Here is a 13,501-nt window from a genome sequence, read left to right as displayed (position 1 = left end):
ACACGTCTCTTGACCTCCCCCCCCCCTCTCTCTCTCTCTCTCTCTCTCTCTCTCTCTCTCACACACACACACACACACACACACACACACACACACACACACACACACACACACGTCACGCGCAATGCCAGGCGACCCTTCTCGAACTCCGCCCGTGGAAACGCCGCGTGGTTGGCGAATGGCGAGTTACATCTCGGCAGCGGCTCCTCCCCCGCGTGGTGTAACCCGCTCACTTGATCAAATCCTCGAACGTGAACAGTTTCACTGAAAAGCACTTTTTCAAAAAAAAAAAAAAAAACCCACCAAGAGCCAAGAGCGGCTCCAACTCCCCGGCAGAGAGTTGGGCTTTTCCCCCCCTCCTGGCCACCGTCTCCGCGGCTGAGAAGGCGAAGAGGAGCCTTCACACATCCCAGTCCTCCTGCTCCCCCGGCCCCCTCCCCGCTCCTGCAAAGAGCCCCCCCAAACTCCCCAACTCCGCCGGCACGGCATGGAGAGGGGGCCCGGCTGGTCCGCAGCCTGCCGCCTCGCTCTGCTCGCCTGGACATGGCTTTGGCTCGTCGCTGGCGGCTTCGCTAGCGCCGAAATCACCTGCGGATCCGGCTCGTCTTCATCCTCCTCTTCCTCCTCCTCCTCCCGGGCGAAGGAGCCGCCGCGGGGATTGCTGCTGCCTTGGCCGAGGCGCCGGGACGCGGGAGCCGCCGGCGAAGAAGCCGCCCTGCGGGAGAAGCCCGGCGGAGGATGGGACGGGGAAGAAGAGGAGGCGGCGCTGGCTGTGGTGCTGGAAGAGGACCGGGGCTTGGGTTGGGTGGACGGGGCGAGGGGCGCTGGGGATGCGCCCGGCAGCTTGGCCAAGGGGGCCGGCTGGGCTGGGAAGGCGCACGGGATGCCTCCCTCCGGGCAGCGCTTGGGCACGGCCAGGGGAGCCGCCGCCGCTGGCCGGGAGCGGAGGCTGCCTCCGGGAGATGCCCAAAGGGAAGGCGACGGGCCTGGTTCCCACCCCCGGCTGCCCAGGGCCAGGAGGAGCAGCGGGGGGCGCCAGCTTTTCGCCCCCGAGCTCGGCGGAGCGGGCGCCCCTTGGACGGAAGGGCAGAAAGTGACTCGGGCTCACGGCTCCAAAGAGGAAGGGAAAGTGGCCAAGCTGCGAGGCGGCGAGGAGCTCCGGTTAAGCAGCACCACCTTCGCCCTGGCCGGGGACTCGGCCCACAACCAAGCCATGGTGCACTGGTCCGGGCACAACAGCAGCGTGAGTACTGCGGGCTGGGCTGGGCTGGGGGGTGTGCGCGCCCAGGCAGGGCTGGTCTGTGCCCAGGCACCCAGCGCCTTCCAGGGAGTTTGTCTAGAAACGCGGCTGCCTCTTTCACGCCCGGCGGGGGAAAGGGAAAGTTTGGTCTGGGGGGAAAACGAAGGAGCCAAAACAAACCCCCTAGATCCAGAGGAGCGGTGCGCGGCTGCGGCCTGTGCGCGCCTAGTCGGCAGAAAGAACGCGCAATCTGCGCTCGCTCTGAAGTTAAACTGGAGGATTTGTTCGAACCTAATTTCCCTCCCCTCTCCATGGGGAGGGGAGAGAGAAGCAGAGAGATTCCTCCTGGCTTGGCTTGCCCTGCCTTGATCCAATTGAATTCCCGTCTGTTGTTTCTCTCTCTATATGTAATACAGACCTTGACCCGTTTCCGTGGCTTGGTGCTGGACAATGAATGGTGTGCAGTTGTTGTTTTTGTAAAGCCTCTAACGTAGACTTAAAGCAGCGCACCCGCGTTCATTCCGCCGCAAAAAAAGCCACACGCCGCTGAATGGGTGTGAAAGAGGCGCAAAGGAGGTGAAACACACTAATAATACTAAAAAAAAAATCAATGGTCGTAGAATGCCTCCCCCCCCCCAGTCAACACATGCCCCATTTAAAAATTACTCGTGGCACCCCAGAAAGTTTGTGTTGGGAACTCGCCGCGCACGGTGTGCGCCAAAAGGTGGCGCTCTTGAAAAGCAACAGCCTCCCAAAGTCTGCCGGCTGGCTGGCGCGATGAAAGGGGCTTTGTTATGTTAGCAACCGCTGCCCGAGCTAGCTTCGTGCTCTCCAATGCTCCCTGGACAGCTATAAGGGAATTTCAATTGTATTTTAACCTGATATAAGACATGCTGTTTCCACCGGGCCATACAGCCGGAAAGCAGGCATAGTGTAAAGGATCCAGGAAACCTTTTTACAGGTTGACAATGGTTCCATTATTTGGATGATGACGGCTAGTCCCTGCCTTGCAAATACCCCGGTTCTTGGTTCGCCTATGTTGCAAATGTGCAAAACGCAATTAGAAGTATAAAGTGGAATGTCCAGATCCTTATACCCGGAGTTGAATGACCATCTGGGGCCGGCGTCTCTTATGTATCATAGCTGCATGGTGTACAATTCAGCCATCTCTCTATGCTTTCCCCAATGGAAGTTTTAGTTCACTGTTATTTATTTGTTCTCATCTAATAATGCAGACAGCTAGCTAGGGGGTACCTAGATTTATCCAGTTTTTGAAGGGAGCTGTGTTCGCTAGACATGAATTCCACAATAACAAACATTCTTTGGAAGCTGCCCATGGTCTGTTTTAGCATTGCATTATCCATAGGCTTCTGTAAAAATGCGTGAAGGAATGGAGTGGGGGGGAAAAATCAGTCTGGCAGCACTGTTTCTTGTTTTCATTTGGGTTTCTAATACTTATTTGTATGTCGTATTAACCTAGAACAGGGGATGCCTTCTCAGGCATTTTGGAAATAAAGGTGTTTTTTCAAGCTGCATTTCAGAAAGGGATTTTTAAAATCTTCTTTGCTTAGATCTCCCTTTTGTTGAAATGTGTCATTTAAATACGTAGCTTTATTTATTGTTTTAACTTCACATCACTGATAAGGCTAATCAATTACAAACTGTCAGATGGCTCAGGGCTTTTCACTAAGGTCTTGCCTCTGTCATGACTATGGGCATGGAGACCTTTTCACTACTTCTGGGGCTGTATTTACTGTAGTGAAGAACTGACAGGTGCTCGTGGAAATGACAAGGAAGTGCACTAGTAAATAATAGTATTACCCATCCATGATTTGTCAGATGTGAGGTTTGTTACTTACCACTTAGTTTTCTGTATTGTCCCTTTTCGGGAATGCACACAATAGCTTGTCATTAATCATTGTTGCTTTTTTTAAGGCAGTGCATTGTGTGAGTCTATAGGCAAAATTAAATGCTTGAACTTGACGCTGGATGGAGGTGCTTTCGTATATTACCAGGGACAGGCAGATGGAGTGCCTGATACTGCCCCGCAGTCTTGCTTCTACCCAATTTTCCAGTTGGGTTGAATCTGGTACAAGGAGGTCAAACAATTTGTCCAAGCTCACACAATGAAACAGTAGTTTAGCTGAGATTAGGGCTAAGGGTTATGATATCTCTGACCAGCCAGACTGCATTGCTGCCTAATCTAAAACTTGAATCACATATTTTCACAACTGGCCATAGGAGTAAGGCCCCAGGAAAGGAAATTGGAAATACTTGGAGGATATTAACTCATGCCCCGTCATTGTGCTGGAAGTCTTGGGCAGTGAAGAGGGCATATGTATATGAGTCAGTTCTCAGTCTACCAAAGTAATGAGTAGGGAAGCAGACTATACCTTTCCCCTTCTTGCTCTCCTTGACATTGATCTAAAGTCTGAGCTCTCTTGCCTGGGAGAGTGTTTTGATTTTTTTTAAACTGTTTAGTGAAACAACATATTTCAAAGCGAACACTTGTGGAAGGAGCTTCTTACAACCCAACTGATTTTCAGAGACAAAAGAAAATATTGGGAACCACAAGATCCGGATGTTGGTTAGGAATATACATTAACCTCAAGCCCTTTGTCAAAGGAGAGACCTGCAAATTCAATGCATGGTGTTACTCGGGATTTTGATAAGCTGCTTCCCCTTTTTAAAAAAGAAAAGAGAATTTCAGTGTCACTGAAAAACGTCACATTCCCAAGAGTCAAACTTTGGCTTCCTGGTGGTCTTGAGATAGAAACAAAGGGCGGGGAGCAGGAGATCTGGGTTCTGCTCTTGTCTCCTGTGACCTTAGGCAAGGCTATTAACATCTCTTGTAAGACCGGCCATACTGGGTCAGACCTAAGGTCCATCCAACCCAGGATCCTGTCTGTCGACAGTGGGCAATGCCAGGTGCCCCAGAGGGAGTGAACCTAACAGGTAATGATCAAGCCTTCTCTCTCCTGCCATCCATCTCCACGCTCAGACAAACAGAGGCCAGGGACACCATTCCTTACCCATCCAGGCTAATAGGCATTAATGGACTTAACCTTCATGAATTTATCTAGTTCTCTTCTAAACTCTTTGATAGTCCTAGCCTTCACAACCTCCTCAGGCAAGGAGTTCCACAGGTTGATTGTGTGCTGTGTGAAGAAGAACTTCCTTTTATTTGTTTAAAACCTGTCACCTCGTCTTCCCTGTGGAATCAGGGTCATGCCACAGAGGAGTAGAATTTATGTCTGTTTATAAAACACAGAGATCCTCTGATGGCAATTGCTGTGGAAGTACAAGATATTACTGATCCCTGAGGGGTTTGCAAACTCTCTCTGCACATCCATTATGAGGGGGTTGGTGTGACATAAGGGACTGAATTTGAAAAAGGGAGGATTTTACATTGGACAGAAGACAGACATTTCTACTGGTAAATTGGGGTATGTCTACACTACCTCCCTAGTTCGAACTAGGGGGGTAATGTATGCATACCGAACTTGCTAATGAAGCCCGGGATTTGAATTTCCCGGGCTTCATTAGCATAAAGCCGGCGCCGCCATTTTTAAAAGCCGGCTAGTGCGAACCCCGTGCCGCGCGGCTACACGCAGCCTCATGTGAAACACAAACCCCTTCTGAGGTATATGTCTATCAAGGGCCCATCCCAATGCCCTCTGTAGAGAGTCTCTCTGAATAGAGTCTAGTCCAGTCTCTCAATCTGTTTCCCCACTCAGTAAGAGAGTGGTGCTTCCAGGACTGCTCCTTCTGGAGACAGTCCTAAACAGCTCCCCACTCTGAGCTGTCCTTGGTTCTGTCAACCAGCCACCCAGACCTTCTCCCTTCCAAGTCTGAGTTGCAGTTAATCTGACAGTTCCTCTTATATAGTCCCCTCTGGCCCCTGATTGGCTAGTTTCCTCCTAGCCACTCTAACCTCCTGGAGGACTTCTCTATGGCCCTTTTGGTCTTAGGGCCTAGCCCCATGACAATGATCCAGAAATCCTTTTCATGCTTTATCTGCTCTGGCTGGTGTAGATGCGAGTTCCACACATAAACCAGGAGGTAGGGAGAGAGCAGACCCCTGTCGATCATGTGGATACCCAGCAGCAGCAGAATTCTTTCCCTCTCCTTGTGCAAATGACGCCTCCCACCCAATGGACTGACAAATGACCCCAGCAAATGACAAGCGGTCTAAGAACTTGCTTTGCTGTCAGCTCATACTCAGGAGTGACTCTAACAAATGCCTTTGGCAATAATCTGATGAGCTTGCCAAGATGCTAACATACAAATTGTTTGTCATCGGGATATTGCTCACCTTCCCAGTGGTGAATTACAAGCAGGGAGAGCCCGATGGCTGTAATATGTGCCAGGGGGCTTTTAATGAAGGTGCCTAACAATGCAGTATGTAGTGGGGAAAACAGGAAAGGGCAATATTTATAATTCCAAATGGATAGCTCTGTGCTGAAAAAGGATTCTAAGGATTAGTCAGGAAGTGCAGGTGTTGGCTGTCAAGAATGCATTACTGCTGGAGTGCTCCACTTGGGTTGCATTCTAAAACGTTTCCTTCCAATGCGCAAGATCGTGGCAGTGTGATCAGATTAATTGTATTGCTCTTGGGAGATATTTCAATCGCTGTGCTAACCAAATTGTTTTTTTCAGATGGTTTTTGGCTATGGACAGTAGTCGCCTCACCACTTGAATTAGCTTCTGTGTCACAATATCTTAATGCATTTCCCTTCTCTACTATGCCTAGTAGTGAAGGCTGGCACTAAAATCATTTCCTGGGACTTTGCCAGGAAAAAAAGTTTTTAATTAATATTTCAAAGGGGGCGGGGGTGGAGAAATAAAAATGGAAAGCTGACATGCTGTAATTGTTTTTGAGGTTTGTGTTGTGTCAGGAGGGCATGCAAAAAGAGCCGGTGGATACTTCCTTCCAATTACTTATCTCCAGGCTGGTTTCACTGAAAAATTGGATTAATATCTCAGGGAAAGAAACTTTAAGGGGCTTGCTGCTGCATTCCTGTGCCGCATCGGAACCTGTTCAAGACTGTAGATGGTCTTTCCTTACACCCTAGTTACAATCAGAGGCCACAACAGCTATTGTAGACCAGGGTTGAAAAGTGACTTGGTCGTTTTCAATTTTCTGGTTGCTGTCAGTTTCACAGTGTAGTCCAAAAGTTTTCAATGCACAAAGAATGCAGGATGGGGGTGTATTTCTTCATGCAGCTCACAGCCAACCTATGGAACTCCTCGCCAGAGGATGCTATAAAGACCAGGACTTTAACAGGGTTCAAAAAATAACTAGATAAATTCATGGAGAATAAATCCATCAATACTTATTAGCCAGGATGAATGGTGTCCCTAGACTCTGCTTGTCAGTGGCTAGAAATGGATGACAGGGGAGGGATCGCTTGATGATTCCCTGTTCTGTTCACGCCCTTTGGGGCATCTTGCAGGGGCATCTGGCATTAGCCTCTGCCAGAAAACAGGATACTGGGCTAGACGGACCTTTGGTCTGACCCAGTAAGGTCAATGATTACACTTATGACAATGATTTACACTCAAGATTTTGTAGTGATTTAAATGCGGACAGAACCAACTGTGTGTTTAATGAGAAGAGTCATCTGCCTGCAATAAAAGATGACTTGGAAGTTTGTTTCAGTTGGATAGAAAATGGAGGATAGGTAGGGGAGTTCAGATGAGTTCAGGTGAAGCAGAGACAGAGGTATGTCTTGTATTCTAGGTATCATGGAAATACATCTGATCAAGTGACCAGGATTATAACTGGATGAAGAGGTGGCGATTTTGGCTAATAATACAGTGGTAACATCTAGGGAGTGTTGAAGTCGAATGGTTAGAATGCAGCACAAGGAGCTAAAGAGTCCAGAGTTCTTACCTTGGCTTCACTCGCTTAATGTGTGACTTTGGGAAAATTACATGGGACCCAATTTGGCAGCCAGTAAGAGATTTACTGGTAACAAGGGCTACAGGATCAGGTTATGTAAGCTCTTTATGACTCCTCTGTAAAATGGGGCAGGGGGCTAGAAATCCTTTCTGCTCTGATTCAGGTGCATGTTGTGAAGGGAGGTGGCACTGAGAGACAGATCCAAATTAGCTTTGCCTTTGAGGTCAAGCTGGAGTGTGGAGTCTAGTATGAGGATGGCAAGATGCCAAGAAGGCTCATAAGGATCTCAAACCGATACTGGGCCAGTTCTGGTTTTGTATCCAAATTGTAGGGGCTGGTAGGGCTCTGGTCAGGTTGGAAATGAATCTGGTTTGGGTTTGAGGTGTCACGTGTGGTCTGCCCTGGGCTGTTAGGACCAGTTAATTGGCAGCGATGTGTGAGATGAAAAGCATTGTGGGTCAAATCCTGCAGCCATAGAAAATCCACAATGGGGCAGATGTAGCTCCGCTGAAGTCACTAGAGCGGGTCTGATTTATACTGGCTGAGGATTTGGCCTGGGATATTTCACAGCACAGGAGCTGAAGGCGAGGGAGGGACCCATGAGGATCACTGGAGGCTATCCAGCTCCTGCATGCCGTGTAGCTTTCTGCATGGCTTTCTCTGCAGTGGTTCCTAGATGGGCAGAGGAAATGGAGGTTGGGCCAGTGGGTTTGTGAACTTTCTGGACCCACTGGATTGCAACAGGGCAGGGGGGGTTGAATGCAAGAGGATGTAGTAGCTTCAGTCATTTGTAAAGGTGTCCTAGGGAAAGATTCTGATGACCTCCAAACACAGCGCTTCCCTTTAACTTGAGCTTTGCTTGAGAGGCAGGAATGTAGCCCTATGTTATTACTTGCGCCCCCATCCCTCCAGAGTTGTGTGTGTCCAACTCCCTCCCCCATCAGGTAATCAGCTGCCCTGCAGCATTGTACGGGTGCATGGTATTCTCCCCTTCGACCCCTCTGCCCTGCCTGGATTCTCTCTTCCAATATGCCCCCACCCCACCGGAGCACACTATGACTTTCCAAGAGTCCCACTTGCCATGCAGGGTCCCAAACTGACAGCTGTGTCAGCATCATCCGACACTGGTTCCCCGCTGCCGCCACAGATCAACAATTGGATGCCTTTGAGAGATGATTGTAAGGAAAAGTAGTTAGATTTTGTTTTGCTGTATGGCTTTAGTCTTGGAAAACCAAACAGATGCAGAGAACCTGTCCACAGAGGATGTGGCTGCAACATTGTGATTTTAAAATACCCCTTGCCATTCTTACCGCCGGGCCCTCTACTCCTGTAGTTGTAGTGACTTTATCAGATTGTTTACTTTTTCAGCTTGGATGGTGAAATGAGTTTGGTCAGTTCCATGTTTAGTTCATAGTCCCTTTTCACTTCATGGTTCTTCTGCACCACACTTTACCTTCATGCACTAGTCTTCCAGGGAATAATGAAATTATATTGGCTTGATCAGAGAACCAGTACAGCTGGGATCTAATGCAGGCTCTGACTTTGAATCTGGGGTTTTCCAAGTGTATTCCAGGACATAAGTACCCAAATCCTAACTCCCTTAGGTTCTTTTAAAAATCCAAGCCTTTTTTCTCTGCTTCAGTTTCCCACTTGGAAAATGGTACATTCAGGGATAATGTGAGGATGAATTAATTAGCTAACGTTTGTAACAAGGTTTCAAAAAGGGCACTATCACTACGATGAATAATTCACACACCAGTTAGGGGAAATTCCCCATTTTATAGGCCATCAAACTCCAGGAATACAAAGGTAAATCAAGAAAGGCCGAAGTGAAAGGATTGCAACATTGTATGTTTTTATTCCGAAATGGGCAGGAGGTAATACTTCTCCCACTGAAATGAACTGGAACAAAGTCCCAGGCAGTAACATCCAAACATTATTGTGGCTGTTTCCTCCTTTATCCCAGCTCCCGAAACGGAAACAGCAGCCAGGCGGCTCTGAAAAGCATCATGGGGCCTCCTTGCCCAGAATAGCCTCGCTTTTAATTAGCTCTAACGTGACCCCACGGAACCTCAGGGCAAACGCTTTGGAAATTAGAGCTCTCGGGTTCTGCAGACTGAAAACGCATCGCCTGTGTGGCGCCTGACACTAGAGGGAGCGTGGACATTTCATAAAACACAGCGCAGTGCTGCAAGAATGGGGAGGGGGACGCAGGGGGCTGGAAAAGACGTTCTGGAAAATGGATGTTGCTAAAATATTCATCCTGGAAATTCACAGGGCGCCTTTGGCTCGGTGCAATTCCAGCCCGAAGAGGTTTCCTTTGCTCAGTGAGGGGGGAGGTCTGTGCACACACGGCTTTCTGCTCCCGCTGCAGATCCAGTCTGTGGATGCGCCTGCTGTCTTCTCCCCTTTGGTTTCTCTGTCATTACTGCCTGCCCCTGAAGATAGGATCTGGGTGGCTCGGGAAGCTCATCTACTCCCACTGCCCCAAATCCTTCCCTCCATCCTGAATCCTCCACCTGCAAAATCTCTAGGAGCTCCCCAGCAGCTGGGGACTGGATTGGAAAGGGGAGGCAGTTAACTCTTCGAGCGCTGGAGGCCAATAGTCTAGTCCTAGGCTGGGGTAGGAAAGTCAGCTCTTCCTCGTTTCCTCTGCCAGCCCGTAACCCTCCTCCGCCTGCTGTCAACCCACTGAGGACCCTCTGGCCCATATACTCCCCTGGCTCCTTGGAACATACCCCCTTGTCTCTTCCCAGCAGGCAGAAAGACTCTTGCTCTTCACCCTTGCAGCTTTGCAAAGAGTCACTGCAGACCAGTTCCTTTTCCCTTCAGCATCAGCCCTGACTTCCCATTCTTCCTTTCTAGTCCCTTGTCTGGACCACTGTGACACAGGGATGGGCGAGTGTTAAAGATCTGCCTCAGTGCCTGGTTCTCAAAGGATCAGAGTCTGTTACAGCCCCGAGGTTGGGACTCAGGGATCTTTTGCTCTGCAGGATTCTGGTTCCATCCCCGGTGTGCTGGCCGAGATGCATTCATCACACCCGCCTGTCTCCTGTCTGCAGTGTTGTGCTCCCTCTCTCCTCTCTGAGGGCAGGGCTGAGCCGATGGTGGCAGGTAGAGGACAGGCGCTGCACATCCCCCTGGCTGGGTAGAAATAGCAGCGTAGAGGGCGAGGCACTGCGGGGGCAAGTGGAGTCAAAACACATCAGGTTCGTACCTGCCACAGCTCTCTAGGGCAGCGGCGTTCAAACTTTTTTTCTCATGACCCAGTTGAAGAAAATGATTGATCCCGCGACTCAGCATAATTTGACTGGAATGTGTGCTCTGGGGTTGGGCTGAGGATGGGAGTTGGGCTGTAGGAAGGGACTCCAGCTTTGGGGGGGGGGTAGGTCTGGGGCACTAGGGGCTTATCTTGAGCGGCTCCCATTCAGCAATGCAGCAGGGGGCTAAGGCAGCTTCCTGCCTCTCCTGGCACCGCAGGCCATGCTGCTCCCCAGAAGCAGCCGCCAGCCGGTTCCCAGCCAATGGGAGTGCGGAGCGATTGCTCGGGGCAGGGGTGGTGCGTGGAGCCCTGTGCGCTCTCCCCCCACCTAGGAGCGGGGCCTGCTGGCGGCCACTTCTGGGGTGCAGCCCAGTTTGCGGTGCCAGGACAAGCAGGGAGCTGCCTTAGCCCCCCCCCCCCACTGCTCACCTGATCCCCCTTGCAGCACCAAGACCCAGCGCCCGACATTCCACCCCCCAGTCCTGGGCCCCGACCCGTCGTTTGAACCCCCCTGCGCTAGGTACCCAAGCAGTGAATCCCCCACCCAGGCTGGTAGCATTAGCAGGGCAGCGTCCCCTTGCTGCCCTGCTGCTGGAGCCTTGGCCAGCCTGGAGAGAGGCGCTTAGAGTGGGGAGAGGCTCCTGCTGCCGGAACCGTCCCCTGCTGCCTTTCATTGCGCCCGTCACTGTGGCACGGAGCCGCACAGGCCTTAGGTGCCCCTGCCAGGGTAGGCCGGGCGGGGCAAGGGCTGGAATGGGCTCTCACACTGGTCACATATTCCTCAAACTGCAGAGGGAAGCCAGGCCGGCGGGAGCACCTCACCGCATTGTCTTTCATCCAGGCCGGTAATGTTGCTTTCTCCGGCTGGCCCGGGGGTGAAGACACCGACTGTTGCCCTGCTATTGCCGGACTCCTGGACCGGTGGAGGCCTTGGGCCACCTCGCCTCCTCAGGGAAAAGGCACGGGGCGGATGTACCTGGCCACTCGGGAAGCTCCAGCAACAACGAAAGCCTGAGGGGATTCTGAGGGCTCCCTTGAATGCACAGATGAAGGTTTAAAGGCATAAAACATCCCTCTGTCGGGGGCGGGGCGAGGTCTGCTGCCTTGGTTGGTCTTAGCGGCCAGGCCAGGGCTGGCAGGGATAGAAAATACTGAACTAAACAATAAAACCGAGCTGTCTGATGGAAGGGTATGCCTGCACTGCCGCGTCATTTCGAAATAGCTAATTTTGAAAGAGTGATTTCAAAATAGCTTATTTCGAAATAACGCGGCTACACACAAAATGCGTTTCGGAAGAGCTTTTTGCTATTTCGAAACAGCGTGTCCACACTAATTGGACTCTGACTCACATTTAAGGCCAGCTGGAACTAGTTCTGGCAGAGCATCAGGTCAGAAGTTACCCTGTTGCCTGGGTGGCCAGCAGGGCACCTTGGGAAGGGCTGGAGGCCCCCTATTTCAAAATAAGTGTCTACACAGCGCTTATTTCGAAATAGCAGTTTCGAAATTGGCGCTATTCCTCGTGGAATGAGGTTAACCAATTTCGAAAGAAGCCCTCCGCTAGTTCGAATTCATTTCGAAATAGCAGTTGGCTTGTGTAGACGCTAGGAAAGTGATTTCGAAATAACTTTGCTGTGTAGATATACCCGAACTGAGTAGCAGTTCCCCCATCTGACACATGGCTGAGGCTTAGCTGGGCAATAGCGCTAAGGCAGGCTGCCAGGCGCCGGCCTGTCTGGAAGCACCACGCTGCACCCCAGAAGTGGCCAGCAGGTATCTGAGGGGTGGGGAGTGGGGTTCGGCCAGTGCACTGCATGTGCTGCTCTCACCCACAGGGGCTGGAGCTACTGCGCTGACCCTTCGCCACCGGCTGCAGCACAGAGCTCCCTTGCCTGTGGCAGCTCCATGCTGCGGCTGGTGGGTGGGGTGTCTCCGCCCCTCCCCTGGGGTTTGCGGGGAGACACCTCTCCCCACTGCGGCCCCGAGGCCCTGCCACGCAGCTAAGCGGGAACTTGGCTGGGGCAACAATGGGAAGAATTTCCTTGTGTCTTGGACATTTGAGAAGGGGCTAGAGTGGATCCCAGAGGGGAGCTTACCTGCTCCCTTGTAGCCTGCCCCTCTCTGAGTGCCTGTGGTCTGAAAGGGGGCGCTGGGGGTGAGGGTGGCTCTGCCCCCTCCCCACCATCTGGCTAACGGACTGGCCCCACCCCAAGCATAATGGAGCTGTTGCTCTGGCTTTTTCAGCCCCCGACAAATGCTGATGCTGGATTCCGATTGGGGCCCCTAACAGGAATACTTCTGTCCCCCTCATAATAAAAAGCAAATAGCCCCCTCCCCCCCCCGCATCCCCTTGAGCGGCGTGTAGCCCTAAGCAAGGCCTCTGTGTGCCTACACCGAGCGCCGGCTGTGCCAAGAACAATCAGCAGGTAACCATGGTGATTCTTGTTCACGGGCAGAGTTTGAAGCCTCCCCCGATCCCACCCCTTCATGGACCAAAGACCAGAGAGCGCTGTTGGGATCAGATGACGGGGATCCTTCCCCTTTGGTATTTGCTGATTCTCTGACACGGGGGTGTAGCTGAGTCTCCACTGGGCAGGATGCCAGTCAAGTTTGCTCTTTCTCCTTGGTGGGCCCTAGATTGTGGGCTGGGAATTCTCTGAAGGGCAGTGGTGGCCGTGAGGAAGCCCACAGAGATTTCACGTAAATGGTTGATTTAAACCTTCTCCCACTAGGGTGATACTTGCGCTGGACTCGTGCTGGTTCATTTCCCTTGGGCTTTGCCACCTCCTGCCAGGAGTGGGGAAGGGATGATGAATGCGTCTTTCCAGAGAAATTAGAAAACAAACCCCAGCCCCACATCAGAGGCAATGACCCCCCGGGAGTCTAACGCTCCTGGTTTCCAGGTAGCAATTCACATCCATTGCGTGAGCCCCTGGAGTTGAATCCCAAGGAGGGATGTGACTGTGTGGGGTTTGCAGGGCTGGAGTCTAGGGCAGGGTCCGTCCCGAGAGCTCCCAGCCAGAGATGAGCACGCTGCTATTGTCGGGAGAACTCGATTCTATTTATTTAGGTCCATGGAACTGAACGGGTCACCTCC

At 51.5% G+C, this 13,501-nt stretch overlaps 1 protein-coding gene across 1 annotated transcript in view; it reads left to right on the top strand.

Annotated features, from left to right (window-relative positions):
* Positions 1-269: 269 nt before the first annotated feature.
* Positions 270-13,501, top strand: part of SORCS3 (sortilin related VPS10 domain containing receptor 3) — a 499,588-nt gene continuing 486,356 nt past the window's right edge. The window contains exon 1 of the mRNA XM_006135388.3: positions 270-1,243. Coding sequence (XP_006135450.2) covers positions 488-1,243 — 756 coding nt within the window. The 5' untranslated portion in view covers positions 270-487. The remainder of the gene's footprint in view (positions 1,244-13,501) is intronic.

Source organism: Pelodiscus sinensis, chromosome 8 (genome assembly GCF_049634645.1).
Source record: "Pelodiscus sinensis isolate JC-2024 chromosome 8, ASM4963464v1, whole genome shotgun sequence".
Lineage (NCBI taxonomy): Eukaryota > Metazoa > Chordata > Testudines > Trionychidae > Pelodiscus > Pelodiscus sinensis.
The sequence above is the reverse complement of the archived record's forward strand: the minus strand, read 5'-3'. Positions and strand labels throughout refer to the sequence as shown.